Consider the following 22494-nt stretch of genomic DNA (forward strand, 5'->3'; position numbering starts at 1 on the left):
CGGCATAAAGTTGCAACCAACCCCCTATGAGAGGGACGCGGTGATGGTCACTTGCCGTGTCAGAATTGGTGGGAGTTGGAACCAGCACAAAATGGCTTCCAAAGGAATGCTGTTGTTGCCTACCCCATGCTCCGAAGGAGTTCCTATCTTGATCCCTATTACCTGCCTGAGAGTAGGATCTATGGTAGAAAGAGGAGGTGGACGCCTGAGTGGACTCCTGCGTTCGAAAGGACTGCTTTCTAAATGAACCAGAGTTTTTCCTCATTTTTCTTCAGAGTGGCCAGAAGGACCTTATGTTTGTCCTTCGTCTCAATCACAAATTTGTCCAGAGCATCTCCAAAAAGCTGCCCCCCTTTGAAAGGAGAAGCAAGTTTCCACTTCGCTTTCATGTCTGCCTGCCAGTGGCAGAGCCACAGCAGGGGGCGCAAGGTTACATTGGATGCCAATGCCCGAGATGCGAACTTTACTGCATTCAGAGAGGCGTCAGCCAAATACTCCACAGCGGTAATAATTTTACTGAGATCGTGACGCCACCAAGATCCCTCAGAGGGAGGTTTGGATCTCAGTTGTCTCAGCCAGAGGAGGGGTGCCCTGGTGAAAAACGAGGCAGAGGTGAATGGCCACCTGATGCATCTTATGGCACGCCTTCTCGGATCTTTTGTCTTCCGCCTTGAGACTTTTCAGTAGGTCCACCGGCAGGTTCGAATTGGAAGTCAAGGAGACCACCGGGGCATCCACCTCAGGTAACTTCAAAATATACTCCACCTTAATCTCTACACAATACAAGGATTTATCCCCACTGCTAGGGTTGGTCAAGATACCAGGCTGTGCCCACTGTCTTTGGACAACGTCCATAAATAATTCTGGAACTGGTATCAGCTCCTGAGTAGGAGCATTCTCCTTGAACAGACCTTCTTTGGGGTCCTTAGAGGAGGAGGATGGTATGGTCGTACTCTTAGGAGTTGAACCTAGCTTGGTGGATGCTTTGGCCTTGTGTAGGATGGCCTTAAACAGGGATAGCTTGAACAACCCAGTGAAGGCGGGCTTATCGGGAGGAAGATCCTCATCCTCAGATAATTCAAATTCCTCGGCCTCCTCCTCCCCCCAGACCGATTCCTCTGTGGCAACCGAGGTGCCAGGAGTGGCTGGGGCATAGTCCCTGACCTGAACTGGAGGTGGTCTTGATTTAGATGTACCCGCCATGTGGGCATCTTTCTGCCTGATCCCCTCAGCTATGCCCTGGGAGATGGCCTGAGCAATTACTTCCTTCATCTCTGCGGACAGGCCTGGGCCTTTGTCTTCCCTGGGTCAAGCCCTTGACGGAGTAATCCGGCCCCTGTTCCCACCCGAGCCAGTTCCCTCCTCCGCTGGGAGGATGCCCTGAAAGGGTTCCAGCTCCTCTCTGAGAGATGAACTGTGTAATTCAGGGTAGCCCCAGGAGGCATCAGGGGAAGACTCCCGCGATTCCTCCCCAATTAATGAGGAAGACCTGTTCCCTGAGGTGAACCAGGTTTTCTCTTCTCCATCTGGCCAGAGGGTGGACATGGCAATGAATCCATCTGCTATGGGGATTTGCTCTGCCTTTGGGCCTGCTGGAGTTTGTGCTCCACAGGCTTATGCTTCCGGGTTCCCTCCCTAGTTTATCCTTATTCCCTGAGGGTCCCGGGGAGGCCTTCCTGATGGTGCCCTTTCCTCCCTTCCCCCCCTTGGGTGGAGGATCTAGCCTACTGCATTGGGAGGAGGACCCTGCCTGCACATCCTGCGCCTCCGAACCTCCATCTGTCATGATGATCTGCAGAAGCCTTGATGGTGTAGATGCCTGAGGCACAGGTGTTAATGAAGCAGTAGACAGGCACAAGGCGCTAGCCAGCCGGCTGCGGAACGCCCGTAGATCAATGTCGGGGAGGAGGGACGCCTGTTGGAGCTTCCAAGCGCTCTGGGCAGCGCTATTGACAACAGCAGCTGGGGGAAAAATGGACAGGAAGCCTCCTGCCGCCCCCTTGCTCGCCAGCAGCTGCTGGACAAGCAACTCCCTTGTTCTCACGCTGCGTGCGACCAGCAGCCCACCAGCAGCAGCCCTCTCAGCAATTCAAAAATGATAGCAGCTTTTTCCTTGAGTTTTGTTTACCTATATCTATCTAAGACAGTTCTATACAAAAATAAAAAAGGGTGAGAAAATTCTCTATGCATAATTTGGAGAGTCCAATCTATCTGATCTAGAACTGAGGAGCTCCCCAACATTAGTCCTAATGGGCGGACTGAGTTTTTAAACTGATTTCAATGGGGCAAAGGGAGGCGTGGTAAAAAAAAAATTCACTTAGTCCTAAGGCAGATAGACTGTGTTAACCCGTACTTGACTCTCCAAGCAGCGCACAGGAGAATATAGAACATTTTTTCAGGATTTGGTTCAAGAATACAAAAATGTCATGAAATTGCAGCAATGTATGAAATCTGGTAAAATTTCAGTTATTCTGGAGGGAGGGAGGTACCATATGAGATTGCATAATAGGACTGACTTTGCCCCATAGCATTTTCTTTCCAAGCTTTTCTATAGAGTTCAGTGCACAATTTCGAGAAAGTTACTCTGTCTTAATCCAACCTTAACTCAAGATTATTGTAGAGATTAAATGGACATTTCTATTAGTTTCCAAAAAAAATATGGGCTATAAATGCAATCAATCAATCAATTATATATACATATACATATACATATACATATACATATACATATACATATACATATACATATACATATACATATACATATACATATACATATACATATACATATACATATACATATACATATACATATACATATACATATACATATACATATACATATACATATACATATACATATACATATACATATACATATATATATATATATATATATATATATATATATATATATATATATATATCTTTGATGTTACATTATCTCTCTCACACACAATTTTCCTGGAAAATCCCCTTAATATGCAGAAACTTTCTTGCTTTCATATTGGCCCCATTTTATTTCTAATCTGGTATGGAAGCATTAAAATGGAAATTAAAGGGCAATGTTGATTTACCTCCAAACAGCGCTTTGGTGATGGAATTAGTTTGTCTTTCAACCTTTTAGCATCTATGAGGAACAAACCTAATGGTCTCTTTTGTTTTATTGCCAACGCTTCTTTGTGTTGTCTGTGATATTTCTCCAGTTGTTCAGCAAAAAATTTAACATCTGTTTATTTTAAACAGAAGGATACAGTTAGTCATTTACAGATGGCTTGAGGGGGGAAATTATATTGTATTTCCTCATGGGAAAGAATATAAATACATTTCCCTCTTTTTATTTAGAAAAAAAGTTTTTTTTAATGATGAAGAGAGATTATTCAAAATGGGTTATCTTCTTCTGTCTGGTCTATAGAGAGTTTTTACAGAAATAAACAAATGCTTATTTTGTATGAAAGCAGCCACTTCCATTCCAGAATGTTATGAAACCTAGACACAAACAACCTCAATTCAGCAATACAATTTCAGAGAAGTGGTAGGTTTTTAGGCCACTCATTTGCTTAACAATAGCAAGGGATCTGTTCCATTCCATTCCATTAAGTGTTTCTCTGATAAAAAATACCAAAAGCTTTTAACTATTTTTAAAATGGTTGCTATAAAAAATGGTATTGCAGATTTCATGAGATTAACACACCTATTAGAACTGTGAAAAGCTTTGGATTGAAAGGTGCAATAGAACTTCAGAGAGCAAGCATGCTCATAGCATAAAAAGATAACTATACTAGGGGTAAGAAATCAGGGAAGGTAAACTACAAAAAGGATGTTGTGTCACTGCAATGGGTATTTCATATTTTTATCATGAAGTTTATATTAGTCACCTATATGCAGCAACATTTTGCAATTCTTTAAAGTAGTTGTGACTTTTTCTGGAATTGTTTTTTCCAGTTCTAGTGTGATCCTGGAAAAAGGCTTGTTTGCAGACTGATGCTTCAAGTGGACTTTTAAGCATCATTTTACCTTTTAAATTCAACTACTACTAGTGAATTAAAGAATCAGAAAGAATCCAGGATTATCTACACTACACACCAACCACCAACACCAACCATTCTATAATAGAATATTGCAGTCTTCCTCTGTTTTTATTCAAATTCAGTTCAAAAAGGAAACCTAAAGTTGACTCCCGGTAGAGAGAATTTTGGATTTCACAGAGAAATAATAAATCTAACTTTGCTCTGAATTTCCTTTATAATCCTTTAATACTTATGTTGTCTGGAAAATAGTTTAGATTTAGTGATTAAGGCACCAGACTAGTAACCAAAAAATTGTGAAAAAATGACTTTGGGTCAGTTCCTTTCTCTCAGGCCATTCAGAGTTATATAATTACATAATTACCACTGAATCTCATCTACCTTTGTCTATGCTTTGCAATGCTAAGATAATAGCTAAAGAGACAGAGACAATCTTCTTAAGGCTATATGATTGGATTAGGTGCTGGTTGCCTTAGCTTTATTTCAGAATATACTGTAGTAAGCTACCTATATTGGGGAAAGTGAAAAAGGAAGCCTCTTTTCTTCTTTTAAAACATATGGAATATAACATTTTCAGATAAAAGCTAGGTGCTGCCACCTACAGTAAATGAACTTGTTTAATGCCACATCCAGGAGATTTTCTATAATTTCGATATTTCAAATGTTTACTGGCATAACACACTGCTAAGAAAATCATTTCCTAATCAAATGGGACACAAAATGTAACAAAATATAAAACAATATTTACCAGGTTCTTCTTTCTTTAGCGCTTGCAAATCAAGGCTTTCATTTTCTCTAAAAAATAATCGAAACTTTTCAAAAGTAGCTCCATATAAATTTGCTGCTTCAAATGCTGAATCAATTGTTTCCTAAAAAGTAAAAAAAAAAATTTAAATTATTATACTTTAATTAACTTTCATCCATATGATGGTTCTATTTAATTTCTTCTACTTTTTTCAATATTACTATGCTGTGTTATTCTTAAATAGAAGCAATGATAGCAAGCATATAAAAGTTAAAGAGCAAGTTGAAATATCTACCCTAAAGTAAGTAATTATTGTGCTAGCTTGTTATTTACTACCCAACTGTTTTAGGTAGTTTTAAAAAAAGGAAGACAGTATTTCAGTAGAGTTCAGTAGGGCTTTATTGCACACAGTTGTCAGAGAAATCCAGATTTAAGGATCTCAAAACCATGTTGCTACTGGCCAGGCATTCTTTCTCAGCTTATTTTACACACAGGATTGCTGTTGTGAGGATAAAAGGAGATTTCCAGAAAAAAGTGAGATATAAATGAATATGTATTAAATAAATTAAATTCTTTAAATATAACTACCGGTATATTAGAAGAAACTGTACAACCTGCATTTAATCAGGCGTTTTACTTAGTTAAATTCTTAAAAGATGTAGTTTTCGGTTGAAGTGAATCTAAGTTGTTATTATCCAAATTCAACATTAAAAAAAATCTATTACATTTTCATTTGCACTCAGCTCTTAATGAATAAATAAATGCATTACATAGTTAATTTGACTCCTCTTTGTGATGCCCAATACCAAAGCTGTAAATAATGTCTTTTTCTGATCTTTTCTGAGGACCAAACTATTATTAATTACCTTACTTATTATAAATAGCAGCTGCAAGTAATGGAAAAGATCTACCACCACTCCTTGGTATAGTATTATTCACAGCAAGGTGAATATTATTCCAAAACCAAATTTGCGTTGCAAGAAAACCTCTCAGTGACACCAATGAGCCTTGATTATAATCATTATCCCAAGCCACAAGCTGCAATTTGCATTAACAAATCTCCCATTGTTATTAGTGGACTATTATCCCAATATTGAACAAACCACATCTGCTGCTGTTTCCCTTTTGTGTATATTAGAGGGGGACATGTGTTTAACCTTACAGTTTGGTTCAAAGAAATTTATTAGCCAGTTTATTCCCCCCTCCCCTCACTGACTTTTCATGGACAGTGTTACTAATTTAGATATATAGATATAAGTATATAATAGCTGTTGCAAGGATATCTTTAAAAAATATTGATATTAGCACTTTTCTCAGAGAAGACACTAGGAGAAGAAAAAAATTAGGAATAGAATAGGTGTGAAGCCTCCTATATTGGGTAGCAGCAATATAAAAAAATGCTGGAGGCACATGATAACTTTAGTGACAATGGCAAAGAAATCAATTCATACTTCATGGGAGAAAACAATAGTAAATCCGTTCCTTTATTTTTGCCCAAAAAAACCTCCACATGGATAGAAAAACTAAATTGATTGATGACGTAGTGCTTGGATGATGGGCCTTCAGGTCACCGGCACGCAACATGTTACTGAGGAAGAACTGAAGATGTTTCAGAATAGTAATGGTGGTGATAACATAGCTAGAATAAAGCCTTTGGGATGTCTAGTTCAGTAATGGTTTTCTCTTAACTTTGCCACCGGTTTGGAACCAGGAGCGCTCGCATGCGCCCCTTCTGTGTATGCACAGAACCTTCTGTGCATTCACAGAGTGTTTGTGATGATGTCTGGGTGGGTAGGTGGGCGGAGCCTCCCGCCACTACCAGTTTGCTCAAACCAGGGCGAATGGCAGAATACCATCTCTGGTCTAGTTGCTGATGTTGCCAAATAAGAAAAGAAAAGCCAAAGGTGCAAAATAGAATCACAATAGGAACATAGAACATAAGAAGCACGAACACAGAAAAGCTCAATACAGTGTAACATGAAATGAAATGACTATAAATTGACACCTTAGGCTTCAGTAAATTGAGATCAACTCTTGTGAAAATATTGAAGTGGTGGATAATTTCTGCCTTTTAGAATCAACCATCAACACCAAAGGAACAAGCAGTTAAGAAATATGCTGCAGACTAGCACTTGGTAGAACAGGTATAAAGTCCTTGAAAAAGATATTCAAATGCCATGATGAGTCTCTACCTACAAAAATCAGTATCGTGTATGCCACAGTATTCCCTGTGACACTGTATGGAAGTAAAAGTTGGAATTTGAAGAAGGATGATAGAAAGACTATTCACACTTTTGAACTTTGACATTGGAGAAGATTCTTTAGAATACTGTGGACAGTCCAAAAAAAGAAAATGGGGCGTTGGTTCTTACCTGATACGCCCCTTCTCTGGGCAGGTGGAGACAGCGGTCATGCATGGGTTAACTCAGTCAGTAACCAATAAAACTGAGTCTACCAAAGTGATGTCATTGTGATTAAGAAAGGAGATCTAGAAACTTTGTTATTAAACATAATTAATTTTTATTTAGAAAGCATTTTCAAGATGTAATGTTGCTGGATGATATTGAAAATAGATAACGGAATGCCATCATGTGGTTTTGCCAAGGTGGCGCAGTGGTTAGATGCAGCACTGCAGGCTACTGCTAGATCAGCAGGTCAGCGGTTCAAATCTCACCGGCTCAGGGTTGACTCAGCCTTCCATCCTTCCGAGGTGGGTAAAATGAGGACCCAGATTGTTGGGGGCAATATGCTGACTCTCTGTAAACCGCTTAGAGAGGCCTGAAAGGCCTATGAAGCGGTATATAAGTCCACTGCTATTGCTATTGCTATTGCTTTAAATTTTGGAATATTTTATATAAAGGGACGTAAAAACAATTATAGTCATATGAAGATTGAGGTATGATGATAGTAATATATATATATATATATATATATATATATATATATATATATATATATATATATATATATTTGATTTAAAATATATAACTTGATATGAATTGTAGGTGATGACTGTGGAAGGGATGAACGAAAGCTTTTTGTAACCAATTGACACACTTTTTACAATTTGTAATGGAAGATATTTTTGTGGTGTTTGTTGTGTTTTGTCTGTTTGTGTTTACTCAAATATATATATATATATATATATATATATATATATATATATATATATATATATATATATATATATATATATATATATATATATATATATATATATATATATATATATATATATATATGAATGAAAATGAAATTGTGAGTGCTCCATCACTGGAGGTTTTTAAGATGAGATTGAACAGCCAGAATAGCAATAGCAATAGCAGTAGACTTATATACCGCTTCATAGGCCTTTCAGGCCTCTCTAAGCGGTTTACAGAGAGTCAGCATATTGCCCCCAACAATCTGGGTCCTCATTTTACCCACCTCGGAAGGATGGAAGGCTGAGTCAACCCTGAGCCGGTGAGATTTGAACCGCTGACCTGCTGATCTAGCAGTAGCCTGCAGTGCTGCATTTAACCACTGCGCCACCTTGGCTCTTGAATGGTATAGGTCTCCTGCTTGTGCAAGGGATTGGACTAAAAGACCTCCAAGGTCCCTTCCAACTCTGTTATTCTGTTAATCGTTCAGTTTTGAAACTTACTTAAGTACCTCTGCAATATGAAATATTTAAATGTAAATGTAAATAAATTTATAAAAAAGGGTGTCATGTACCTTTATTTGTAGGATAATAGTTTGAAGATGCTTATCATCTTTAAACATTGTTGATAAGCTTGGTCCTTCACCACATGTTTTTTCTTCAAGTTTGTTGTTAATAACAGGACGAGTGAAGGCATCAAAATACTGATCTGGAACAAGGTTTGCAACAGATAACACAGTTGCCTGAAACTGAGACACAATATCTGCCATAGCATCCTGTTTGACCAAATAGAAGAAAATCACTTGAAATGTTTGTTATGAATGTTTGTACAGCATTTTCAGAACTCTTCACATAAATATGGTAGAATCCTTTACAACAATCATAAAAATTTCTCATAAAGACCCACAAACCGAACACTTTGAACGCCATCTCTAGAGTGTTCTATTTCAAAAGTTTTCACTTCTTAAAAAAGAATATGAGGTCTGCTGTGTATTAATTTTGTGTTACATTATTACAGTAACTTCAATAATGCATAAAAACTGAATGCCACCTAAAATTGAAATAAATCTCCAAAGTTCATACGTAATACTAAAGCCACAGAAAGAAAGATAGAAATATCAAAAGTAGAGTCACCTTTGCATAGTATATGATAGTGATGTTAATAAATAGCTAATTAAATGCCCTGGCTAGTCTGTGTCAGTGGACAAGTGGCAAAGCTACCTAGAAGTTTTTATTTTAAAAACAATCACCCCTGGATTACAAACTTGGAGTTTTTTCTGTTGCTGGGTACGTACTTTTCTTTCCTTCCTAATTTTCACTCAATCTTTGTCATTGCCAAAATGCCTTCAAATAGTAGCTTTTTACACAGCAGTTAACTAACAAACTAACTACTGGTGGTAAACTAGCAATTAACACTGCTGGTTTCATTCCTGTTGTCCATACACTAATAGCAGTTCAACTGATTAAGAAATAACAGGTTGTTCTTGTTCATATTTTGTATTGTTTAAGGATGACTATTCTTCTCAAATACTCTGGTCAGACTCAAAGCTAAGTTATTATTCAGTTGATCAAAAATTATTTCCAGAGGCACCTTCCAGCCTAAATCTATGCCAATCGAGAACTACATCTGACTCATAACTATAAAGATAATTTTTCAAGTACTCTATGCCCCATGATTACATTTTAAAAAAATGGAAATCTTTTCAAAACTAAATGAACTTTAACCTGGAACTCTTCCGCAGTTGGTTCAAACAGCAATGCGTGGATCTCTAAAATTAGCTCAACAAGAAACATTGGAATGGATGCTTCCTCTTCCTCTGTAGTGACTGAAGGAGTTCCCTAGAGTAAAAAAAGAAAGATTGAATTGACTTTTTAAAAAATGAGACAATGAACTCAAGCTCTAAACTTCTCTAGTCTAGAAAGTTCCCTGTTTGTTAGAACGTAAATACTTTCCAAGAAATGGTTCAGTTAGAATAGCCAGACAATGTTCACAGGCCCAGTGCAACTGCATGTTTTGGAATGTTTAGGAATGTTGGTGAGTCTCTTTCTTTTATTTGATCATGTTGCTTCTTTGTTTTGATGATGATGAAACTTCAGCTGTTTTTGTTCCTTTCTCTTCTGTGATATATTTTATTCATTCTTTTTAAAATGCATCCTTTTACTGGAATCCTTAATTTTGATACTCATTTCTTAAAATAATCACATTTTTGTTTAAAATTGGTATTTTTAATCAGATCTATCCAGCTTTTCAAAATGAATATTATTTATTCATTAGGATTGTAGAGACTTTTTCTGGATATTATTCAGCACTAACATATCATTTCTTATGTTATAAGCCTTTACACAGAACTCTTTGAAGTATTTTCCAATTATAAAATGTACTGTAAAGGTAAGTTTCATTAATTTCCATTGATCAAATGGATTCAAGAAACACATTTTCACAGGATATGAAGTAAGGAACAATATATTAGATCAAAACAAGATGATTGATATTGATCAATAGAAAGCAATGATTCTGCTTTAAACAGTTACATTTTCTGAAACTTTGGTCAAGTCATTCTAAACAGTTTGAACATCTCACTATGATGAATATTACCTTCTTTTCCACAACTTCAGGTGCTACTAAATCTGTATTCCATGTTTGGATAATTTCTGCAAGTGGTGTCTTCTTCAACTTATCAGCAAGGTAACGCAAGAGAGTAGCAACAGATTTAACGGCCAAGACATGCATAGTATTTACTATAAGATAATCAGCAAGACGAATAAAGCTGGGAAGAAACAAACAGATCAACAATGCAAAACAAACTGCTGTCTTAGCACAGACAATCTCACGGACTTTAATGGCAGCCAGGCACAGGGAGGGAAGTGGGAGAAGAGGGGATGGTTTTGTGTGAAATGCAGGTGCTTGTGTACATAGTTTCATTTGTGTGAGTTTGCCCACTGCTCACTCAAGTGGGGCTGCAAGAGCCGATGCCCATTGCTCACATGAGTTCAGCTGCACATGCACCCAGCCCACCATTCATGTGATCCAGTTGCAAATAAGCCATAGCCCGGTAGTGGGCCTAGCCCACAGGTTGGATACCTCTGGCTTAGAGAGAGCTTTGAAGCACAATGAAGCAGTATATGCCTAAGTGATATTGATACTGTTATAATACAAGATAGCATTCAGAAGAGACACAGTCATGCACTTACCTGATTTACTGGGCTATAAGGAGGAAGAGAAGTAAAACACAATCCAGCTTGCAAAATTCTACAATTACAGCCTATAATTGTTTATATAGCCTATAACCGTGATGGCACACCAATGGCATGCATGCCACAAGTGGCATGCATAGCCATTTATGAGGGCACACAAGACGTTGCCCTTTCAGCTCCAGCAATTAATAAATCCATTCATATCTATATGCTTAATGTTTCAGTGTGATACATAAATAAAAAATTCTTTATGATCAAAATTTATTACTTATGTAAGAAATTGTTATCCTATTTATTTTGCCTTTCAAAGAAAAAAAAATAAAATGGCTTTGAAAATAATACAATAAGAATTGGAAGGGACCTTGGAGGTCTTCCAATCCAACCTCCTGCTCAAAAAGGAAACACTACCATTTCAACAAATCATTCTCCAATCTCATCTTAAAAATCTCCAGTGTTTTGGAAACAAGTCATTCTACTTTTCAGGGTCTCAACATCTTTTTTACACCGTGGTGACCAAAACTAGATGCAATATTCCAAATGTGGTCTTACCAAAGCACTATAAAGCAATACTAACGGTTAATATAATCATGATTCTGTCCCTCTGCTAAAGTAGCCTAGGACTGCATTGGTTTTTTTTGGCAGCTGCAGCACACTCCGGGCTCATATTTAAGTGATTATCCACTAGGACTCTAAGATTCCTCTTGCAGTTACTACTATTGAGCCAGGTACCACCTATTCAGTAAAACAACATTACACTATATAATTTCAACAAAAAGAAAGCAGCAACAAAATTCAAACAAAGGGCCAAGGATAGGAAGCAATAATAACATTGCCTAAGTCAAAACAATAACTTAACATTGCTTTAACTATCATTAAAAATGTTCCCAAGTTATTGATTTCTATTTCATACTGGACAATATATTGATTACCATTTCATATTGCCAAGAAACATAGATAACACCCAGATATGATATGCCAGTGACGTGCAGTCATGGGAGGCAGGGCCTCACCACTGTCATCATGAAAAGAAAAAAAAAAGTAAAAGGAAAAAGGCTGAGGTAGTTGCTGCCAGAGTCATAGTCGATGACTCTGCTTAGTGCTTAACTGTTTAAAAAAGCCTCTAAAAAGTGCCCTCTACAGGAGGAGGCGGGAGAACCACGTGCCTCATTTAGTCTATCTTTATGATCACTTGAGCAGAGTTAAGCAAGGGTTAAAAGCCGAAAAATTCCTTATGTAGATGAGGCACTTGGTTCTCTTGCCTCCTCCTGTAGAGGGCGTTTTTTTAGAGGCTTTTTTAAACAGTTAAGCAGAGTCATCCATTGGAGACTCTGGCAGCAGCCAACCCAGCCTGACCTCAGCAGCTCTTGCCTTTTTCCTTTACATTTTTCAATTTCATCATGGCAGACAAGAGCAGAGTTGAAATCCTCTGTGAAACAGCTGGAAAAGGTATGTGGGTCAGAGGGAGGGGGAGGAATTCAAAATTAATGTAATTTGTAAGTTATTGTATTATTGTAAATAATTTGTGTGTGTGTGTGTGTTTTACCTGCCTCTGCTGGCGAGCAGGCTAGCACTTTTTTTATGTCGGACATAGCGGCAGGGCTTTTGGACATAGAGGCAGGGCTTTTGGACATAACGGCAGGGCTTTTGGACAGAGTGGCAGGGCTTGTGGACGCCTCAGTGCTATGTCCGACATAGAGGCGGGATGCCTCTATGTCGGACATAGCGGCAGGGCGGCTTTTGCCTCTAGCGCCGGGGCAGCAGGGCGGCTTTTGCCCACTTTCAAGAAGCGGGCAAAAGCCACCATGCCGCCCCGGTGCTAGAGGCAAAAGCCGCCTGCTGCTATGTCCGATGCCGCTATTTCACATTTATATTTTCACCATTATTATTATTAAGGATTAGTTTGGTTTCTAATGGAAGGACTGCTGAAAGAAATATTTACATTTACAAAATAGGATTTAAGGCCTATGATTTGATGCCTGTGACTCAGGTCACATAGCATGTTAACCCATAATCAGATGTTTGTTTCTGTTTTCACAAAATAGGTGAAACTAGCCTAAATTATAAACACTTTTTGCAAGAAGCACTTTTGCTATTTTACATTTATCAGTTCTAAATTGCGAGAAAGATATTATGACAAGACCACCCATATATACACTATTACTAACCATGTTAGCCTTCCACACTGAGCCCTTTTATTGGCCTGTTCTGTGTATGTCATTCTTTCAGGTTGTTCGCCATAGAAGTCTTTCTCAACACGAGAAACGGTGGTTCCTACAACTTCTTTTCTTGTTGCCATTGTTATATGTTCTGAGGAAAAATACAGGTAGAAATTGCTGTAATTATTCCAGGCACAAAGCTAAACAGTAGATTTTCAGTTAAAGAAATGATATATCCATAAAAAGTCCTATTTGACTTAAGAGTGGGAGTGTTATACTGGACCCTGTCAAATTTTACAGGGGCCACACAAATATTTGGGACTGATACATAACAAAGTATGGATTGGGTCAGGCTGTACACACTGTTGCATATTGAGATTGCAATGGTAGATAACATCCCCCCTCCCCCCCGTCTTTCTTCTCATAGTACATAAGATCACATCTTGATTCTGTCCCACTTTTATTTATTTTTTTTCTATTAAATTAGATCCACTTCTCTTGAGTTTTTTTGGCAAGGTTTTTCAGAAGTGGTTTCCCATTGTCAAGGGCTCAGCAAAAGTGTCTAGCCCAAAGTCACTCAGCTCGTTTTGTGCCCAAGATGGAACTAGAATTCACAACTTCCTAGTTTTTAGCTAGATACCTTAACTACTAAAAATGGAAATTCCCAAAGTTCAAATGTTGCAAGAAAGTACAATTATTTGAAAATTCAAAGAACTTTCTAACCTCATCTCTCTGAGATAAAAGAAATAAACAAACACTCTCAGAAGGCATTTAGAATAAATATATAAACATTATTTATTGTTAATACTGCCGTTTTATACCTGTATTCTCAATATTGTAAAAATAATCATCAGGCGTGAAACCAGTTTCAAGCAATGCAGTTCGACATGCACTTCTAACCACTTCTTTGGCTAATTCTCTGAATTCTGATAAACGAGATGCCACCTAAAAGTTTAATGCAATTACAGGTGAATAATAATTACGTTTCAGTTAAATTATTTATATGAACTCTTAACAACTGAAACATGAAACTCACATCTTTTAGCTGACTGAACTGAGTACCTTTAAACTCTATCAATGTATATATATAGCCCTTTTCAATTTTACAAAGTACCATGTCGCTAATTCGATAACACATTTCTTGGATGTTTAGAATTGCTGGTCTCAAACACTGCAAAACAGAACAAATCAATAAGACAGAAAGAACTATTAGAAAGTATTGTGTACATTTTCTGAATAATACAACAAAAGCAAATTAATTGGCTTTCCTATTTATGAGACAAATTGGAAATCACAGAAATCATCTGTTTTTTCTACTTTCTCTGTGTCTCCCAGATTTTTCTCCATATCTTGATGGAATAAAGAAGTCTTGGCATGTTTACACATAAGTTGTCAAAACTGAAATATAAATGTGCATGGTTGGCTCCTGGAAAATGGCTCCTAGATATTGGTGCCTCTGAGTTCCCATATATTAAAAATATTGTCTGTGAATCTTTTAGATTATGAGTTTTACTGACGTTCCATACTAACTAAACTCTAGCAGCAATAATTTAGAACTGTGGAACTACAGCTATGTTAATATGAATATATTTCACACAAGGATACCTATAGTACACTATAAATTATCTTGATATTTAAGAATGACCTCTTCAAAACAATACAATGTTTTAGATCAGGGCTATCAAACTCACGGGCCATGAGCCAGAAGCATCACGCGCTGGCCACACCCATGCCCGGTTTAGCAAGGGGAAAAAAAGTCCTGATACATCATGTGATGATGCTGTAACGATGTGAGTTTGACAGGCCTGTTTTAGATTATCTAACATCCTTCACATATATTATTTCAGTAATAAAAACACAATACATACGCCATTAACAATAAATAAGTTCTTCTGTAAAGCTCGGCGACATGAACTGATCGTTTTGCAGCGGACATTTTTTCTCCATACATTAAACGATTTCCATTTGCGAAATATAGCAAATATAGTGATTTTGACAAGTGCCCTATGATAGACGTATTCTTGCTCCCAGCGTTCAAGTTCCAGGTATTCAACTTCTCCATTATATGTATGAATAACTGCTTGTGGACTAATAGTGTAGTAGTCATTTTTGTTAATGCAGTCAAAGCTTACAATTCTAAAAATAAATTAAAAAACATAATTTAATAGATTAAATTATTTGCCAAGACTTGAATAAGCTTCAATAAGCTTGAATAAATTGAATAAATGATGGATTATCTATATAAGCCTAGCCTGTACCTGTAGGGAACAGAACCTACCTGTTATTTTTATGTCATTCGGTATCATGGGTTTTGCTACCAATCTATTAATTTTCAAGGAGGGATGGTGGCAATTAACATAACTTTTTTGATCATGGCAGGACCATTTCTGGCATATCCTGGATAACTGAACACATTGCATTGTTTTGTTTTAATTATTAGATGCAGCCTCATCCCATCACATTTATATAAAATCCACAACAAGCTACAATGAGATGAAGCAAATCTTTATTGATACAGGACGGAGTGGAGTGATTCAGAATGGCACCGGTTCCACCTTCAATGCAAATAATAGTACTAATGCATACATATTTCCCAGCTGCCCAAACTTTAGTTGTTCACACGAAAGGCATAAATCAGGGTTTCTAAATGCATTAGTACTCAAATGTCCTTGCTCAATTTTTGTACAATTTAGCTTCCTATTTGCATAAAGCTCTATCCTGCATCAAATTGTTGTTCCAATTTGCTAAAAACAATAATACGACAGCAATTTGTGTTCTTTCTTTGATAGATTAGGATACAATATATTTTGATTTTAACAAAATTTGCTCTAAATCTGAGTATTGTGTCATGGTCTGCAGTGAGTGGATATCCAATTTGTGCTTTCAAAGCATATGATGTGGTCTCTGCATAGTTCTAATGAAAATGAGAGACATTTTTTCCCCATCTCTTTTAGCAATAGACTGTTAATTGCACGAGGGTATTTAAGCTGCCTGAATACTGAGATACAATAATTATTAGTGTATGCTGGTAGTTATATAAATTACCCGACAAAACTATATGGCAAAAAATATATTTGGCATATAATAATACTGTCTTTCTATGATACAGCCACTGTTTGAAAAAAATCCTATATACATTAACCAACAAACAAAATGTTAAAACCGTTATAATATTTATGTACTATATTAAAGTAACCAAAATATCTTTACAATCCCCAAGGCACATCAAAACCTTTGAGCAATCCTAATGTTTGGAAATTGAAAGTTGAAAATTTTGACACACCCTAATTATAGAGTCTACATCTTTTGAGATGTATGCATTATATAATTGCCTTTTTAAATCAAAATTTAAGTGTTCCTTAGTTGATAATTTCATTTCAGTTTCCCCTTTCTAAGGAAAAAGACACAAGCTTTTAAATTTTAGCACCATATTTTTGTTAAAACATATATCTATAAGAAAAACATAGAAGTTAGATATATTCAGTTATTTCTTTCAGTAAATATATTAACCATGAGTAGAACAGAGATTGGTATAAGAATTGGTAAATCTGGAATTCATGTTAAGCATAAAATTATTGCTTTTTTACATACAATTGCTTCAACATTTAAAGGTAACTCACTTCAGGTTATATGTGTCATACTCAATTGATGATTTAGGCACTGCAGGAGTCATGTACAGAAATCCAAGGTTTTTGTTTTCACATATTATTCTTATAATCTGTAGAGGCTCTGTAATATTAGCTTTAATTACTTCTTCCGGTTCACTAAATGTACGTAAAGGTGGAGCTGAACTCGGTTTGCAAGCACTTGTCTTTAATACACTACGTGGTTGCTTAGGAGGAGTTGGAACTCGTACCATAGCACTCAGCATCTGCGATAATAAAGCAAAGGAACTTATATATAACTCAACATTTTTTAAAAAAGTTTCTATTGATTTCCTGGTTTTTTAAAAAAAACAGCATTTTCTTGTAGATTCCTAGGTATAAAATCACAAATTTACTGCACAACAATAATATTTATAACTGCTTCCCTTATATTTTTTTACACACAATTGAAATCAAGGTTGATCACTATGTATTGTATACTAGTGTAGCTAGGAGCACTGGTCTAGCAAGAAACACTCTCTTCCTCCAGAATGGGTTATAAAAGTTTGGAACCTTTCCCTTCCTAAGTTAAATTAACAAGAAGTTCTACTTTCTTCTGTAGTGTGGAAACTAAATTATGTTTCATTCAAGAAAGCCTGGATTGAAAGTGTTTTGAAGAAACCATATTCAGGTATCCATTTCAGATTTAATGAGAAATTTTATCATCTGAAAGCTGCAGTGTTTTTGAGCTCTTTGTTGCAATCAAGTAAGCGGGCCAGATAAATCTACTTTTATTCTTAAAGCAAAGCTTCCTCCACACTCTACATGCACAATTCAACTGTCCCAACACCTGCACATTACTTCAGTGCTCATGACAGAATAGCATCCTCTATGAGAATTCTCAGGGGTTTATTTATTTAATGCTTTTTCACTGATAACATTTGTTTACCACCTGAAACCAGACGTCTCTAAATTGCTTACAGAATAAATGCAATGCAAGTTGCTATAGTAATTAAAATGGTAACCCAATTACGCTTCAGTTTAATCCATGCTAAACAGTAAATAATACATTGAATTAATTGAATATGGCACTGCTTGTACAATTAAAACCTGAATGCCTTCTGGAAAAGTCATGTTTTCATCCAGCTCCAGAAGGCTCTGAGGGTGAGGGCCATTTTTGCCTCAGCAGGCAAGCTCTTCCAGAGGAAGAAAATTTCTGCTATATAGAGAATGCACTGCTTGAAACTGGTTTCACTCTGGATGATTATTTTTATAGTATTGAGAATACAGATACAAAACTTCTATATTAACAATAAATAATAATGTTCCTTTATTTATTCTAAATGCCTCATGAGATGCTATGTATTTCTTTTATTTCAGACAAATGTGGTTAGAAAGTTATTTGAATTTTCAAATAATTGTACTTTCTTGCAACATTTGAAGAGTATGCCTAGTGCAGAGCCCCCTCCTGCCATACTTCCTGATAGATGAGGACAATTAGCAAGTACTGCTTAATTGTTTGGGTAGAATGAGTAGAAACTATTGAAGAAAGGTGGTCCGTAAGATATTAGGGCCATGAAGCTTGCCTGGTTTTGTAGGTAGTGACAAGTACCTTGAATTACACAGAGAACCAAACCAGTAGTTAGTGCAGCTCCCATAGCAGAAGTGCAACAGGCAGTATTGTTCTCTTTATTTTTTGTATTTAAACTTCAAAAACCTCATTCAGCACTTCTTCTAAAAATGTTAACTATAGTTTTATATAGAAGTTAAAAAGCAACAGAACAATAAAACTGGATTGCCATTTTAGATTAATACTATAGAACAGGGATGTCAAACTCAAGGCCATGGCGGTTAGATCCAGCCCGTGGGATGCTTAGTTCTGGGCCATGAAGCCACCTTGGAAACAGCAAAGGAGGGGCCCAAGGTGCCTCTGCCAGCGAAAATGGAGCTCCATTTTTGCTGGCAGAGAGTTGCAGGAGGCCGTTGCAGCCAAAAATCAAGCTCGGGAGCCTGTTTTCTGAGAGGTGCCCCAACATGAGCGACGTTTAGTTGGCCATACCCACTCCATCACAAGATCAAATATATCCCTGATGCGGCCCTCAATGAAATCAAGTTTGACACCCCTACTATAGAACAATGGTATAATTATGAGAACAATAAGGAAAAAAGAGGACTGCATTGGTCATAGAGTGAACCTCCTTCACCAGATGAGAACCATTTACAGCAAGTTTAAAAGCAGTTTCAAATAATAAAGAATTACAACCAGCGATGTACACTTTCTAACATTAATAGGGGAATGAAATCTCTTTTTATGTATTGTTTCAAATTTAAGTAATTGGAAAGTGACCTGATTTTAGGGTATCTGATCATGTTTTTAAAGCATGCCAAAAAGGGGAACCATGCATGTTTCAATACAGCTATTTCATTAACTTCAACATGCAAGGGACACCTTAAAATCATTTTTATTTTGTTTTGTTTTATTTTATTTGGAGTAATACATTGTAAGTGCCTTGAAACATACAGGTAGTCCTTAACTTACAACAGTTCATTTAATTTGATGCTACAACGGTATTGGAAAAAAATGACTTTTGACATTTTTCACACGTATGTCCATTACAGCAGTGGTCTCCAACCTTGGCAACTTTAAGATTTGTGGACTTCAACTCCCAGCAAAGCTGGCTGAGGAACTCTGGGAGCTGAAGTCCACAAGTCTTAAAGTTGTCAAGGTTGGAGACCACTGCATTATAGAGTCCCCATGGTCATGTGATCAAAATTCAAACACTTGGCAACTGACTCATTTATGATGATTGCAGTGACCTGGAGTCACATGTAATGTCCTGACAAGCAAACTCAATGGGGAAGCCAGATTCACTTAATAACCGTGGTTACTAACTTAACAACTGCCATGATTCACTTAACAAATGTGTAAAAATGGTCGTAAAATGGAGCAAAATTCATTTAACAAATGTCTTGTTTAGCAACAGAAATTTTGGGCTTGATTGTGGTCATAAGTCGAGTATTACCTGTATTTTATTTGAAGGAAAGATTAAAATATTTAAATAAAAGTGTATGCATTCACAGTCTGTAAGGAGAAACATTACCTGTCTTTCTTTCAGTTCTTCCTGAAGTTCAGATGAAATTGCCTCCATTGTACCAGGCCATTTTCTTTTCTCTGCTGAAGTTGTAGGCTTTAATACTCCAGCTGCTAACAATTTTTCTCTGTTCTTCTGGTATATATACTCAGGTTGTTTTTGGTGCTGATATGTTTTTAAGGAGGGCTAAATTAAGGATGCAGTGTTTAAAAAAATGAATAACTCGTCGATAGAAATGTTTTTTTTCTATCAAGTTAATAGACAATAAAATACAATTTAATAGACAATAAAATTAAATTAACTAAGTACAGACTCCGTCATAGTTTTTAACTGTGGATAGGGAAGACAGCATGTACCGCTAGGCAGGAGATAGGTTGAAGAACCATGCTTTTGTTTTACATGGGTTGCACATTCCCTTAAAGCAAAGATTCACATTGTTAGTGACATAGCATTTTCTAAAGTTATCCAACCATCTTGTGTTAATAATAGTGATGAGAAGTCTTTAATTTCTTGATTTTAATATGTATTAGGAAATATATAGTCTGCCCTTTGGGCTAGGGATAAATCCTGGAAACCTCAGCTAATCAAATTGTACTAGGCTGATTTTTTTTAATCTAATTGGGAGAATTATTTATAAGGGTCAAAATTCCATAGATACAGAATGCATTGATTAATCTTTCTTAACATAACTATTGTAGATTGCAAGTTTAGAACTTTTATTTTTTTCTACTAAGAGATCCATGAAATTTTTAGATCATGAAATTATGATTAATTTGACATGATTGATCTCTGCAATGTTCGTATGTTTACTCATACAGAAGAACTGTATTTCCTCAGCCTTTTTTCTGACAAGAAGTAATCTAATATTAAATTGTTTTATAAATTTTTAAATTCCACATTTCAAAATTAATTGATAATGAACAAAAAATTAACCAGTTTTCTATATATAAATACTGAATGTAATGGTATTTATGCACCAGTTTTTCATAAGACTAAACATATCTGAAAAAACCCACAACCTTTTTCAAATTAAAAATATAGTTTTAAAATCAAAATCAACCTACTAAAGGTTCTAGCTTTATAGGCTGTTGCCGCTTTCTAGTTCTTTCTTGAGATTTTGTATTATGTTCAAATTTCAGAGCTTCAGGATTTGGTGACATCTGTTTTGGAGCCACGCTGGTCAGTCTATTTCTTAATTCATTTACTGAAGGAGAATTTTTCCCATTAGAAGACTCTTCACTTGAACTCTGATTACTTCTACTAACTGTTGATTCCAGTGACGGGATAGAAGGCAATAAGACTCTTTTTGACATAGTGGCCTGAAAATAAAATATGCAACCTTAACATAAGTCTGAATATAAACAAACTGCCTTATGAACATTAACATGTAACCAAGAACAAACCAAGGCAAATGGATAAGAATATATTTTAAAAAGTGTATTGGCACAAGCACATTAAGATCTGAGAAACATCAAACTGTTAAAAAGTATCCCATTTTGGGGATGACTCAAGATTCAGCATAAAACATTAGATAGATACCGGTAGGTAGGTAGGTAGGTAGGTAGGTAGGTAGGTAGGTAGGTAGGTAGGTAGGTAGGTAGGTAGGTAGAAAGGTAGACAGGCAGACAGACAGACAGACAGCCAATAAAGATGCACACACACACACACAGAGGCAAAAATTAATAATTAGCTATGATTGATTCTGTTTAGAAGTCGAACCCACAATTTTTCTATTTTAAATGTACTGGTCCTGCTCTTCTATATGTCTATTTCAGAGAACGCCAAATAAATGGATATAATGGTGAGGAGGAGGAAGAAGAAGAAGAGGAGGAGGAGGAGGAAAACAAAAGGTACCTTTTGGGTAGGATATAATTTTAATGGCGGGACGGCAAAGGAAAGAAGCTGGCACCCTCGATTACCCCTTGCTCTCTGGACGAGTCAGTTTTTGGAAACCTGGGTCAAATGCCTTTTCCAAAAGGGATGCTGCTAAAAAAAAAAGTCGTAAGAGAGCATCCTTTCGGGGCTGCAATAGTCGGAGCAGCCGAATTTCCGAATTTAACTGTTGGAAGAACTTACCTTTCCCGCCGAGAAACTACAGAAACTTCAGACCCTCCAGAGAGTCGTCCCGTTGCCAAGCAACAGTCCCCAGGACCGTATCCCAGCATTCCCCGGGCGGGACGCGACGAAGGGGCGGGAAGCTAGTGTCACTATGGTTACCATGCCGCGGCTTCCGCGTGTCACCTGCGGTCGCTCTCGGTTAGTGAGCCCCGCCCTCGTTTTCTTCCCCTGCTACGCGCAGCCGCCGCCCCAAGCCATGTCGTGGCTGTCCAACGATGCCATATCGAAGAGATTAATGCTTAATCCTTGGCAGTCCTGCGATCCGAAGTATTGTCAGATCTTAAGCATTTTTGCTGGATCTTGAACCGCTGCTCCGTAGGTACATTCTGATGGATAGAATGGAATGGGAATAGAATAGAATAACTTCGTCACTTTAAATGTACACTAATCAGCAGACATTAAAATGAGATTTCGTTGCATTGATGGAATAAATCTCC

The 22494-nt window shown here is 37.0% G+C and overlaps 1 protein-coding gene across 1 annotated transcript in view; it reads right to left on the reverse strand.

The window, feature by feature from the left end:
* Positions 1-22082, reverse strand: part of DNAH6 (dynein axonemal heavy chain 6) — a 207943-nt gene extending 185861 nt beyond the window's left edge. Inside the window, exons 1-13 of the mRNA XM_087716259.1 lie at positions 22016-22082; positions 21004-21258; positions 19949-20125; positions 16884-17134; positions 15132-15399; positions 14300-14434; positions 14085-14208; positions 13273-13414; positions 10509-10680; positions 9638-9751; positions 8488-8688; positions 4777-4897; positions 3078-3229 (exon numbers count right to left, since the gene is read on the reverse strand). Of these exons, the coding sequence (XP_087572385.1) occupies positions 3078-3229; positions 4777-4897; positions 8488-8688; positions 9638-9751; positions 10509-10680; positions 13273-13414; positions 14085-14208; positions 14300-14434; positions 15132-15399; positions 16884-17134; positions 19949-20125; positions 21004-21252 (2106 nt within the window). The 5' untranslated portion in view covers positions 21253-21258; positions 22016-22082. The remainder of the gene's footprint in view (positions 1-3077; positions 3230-4776; positions 4898-8487; positions 8689-9637; positions 9752-10508; positions 10681-13272; positions 13415-14084; positions 14209-14299; positions 14435-15131; positions 15400-16883; positions 17135-19948; positions 20126-21003; positions 21259-22015) is intronic.
* Positions 22083-22494: the final 412 nt, after the last annotated feature.

Source organism: Thamnophis sirtalis, unplaced genomic scaffold, assembly GCF_051295495.1.
Source record: "Thamnophis sirtalis isolate CommonGarterSnake01/CBP01778 unplaced genomic scaffold, rThaSir2_p1.2 scaffold_5, whole genome shotgun sequence".
Taxonomy (NCBI): Eukaryota; Metazoa; Chordata; class Lepidosauria; order Squamata; family Natricidae; genus Thamnophis; species Thamnophis sirtalis.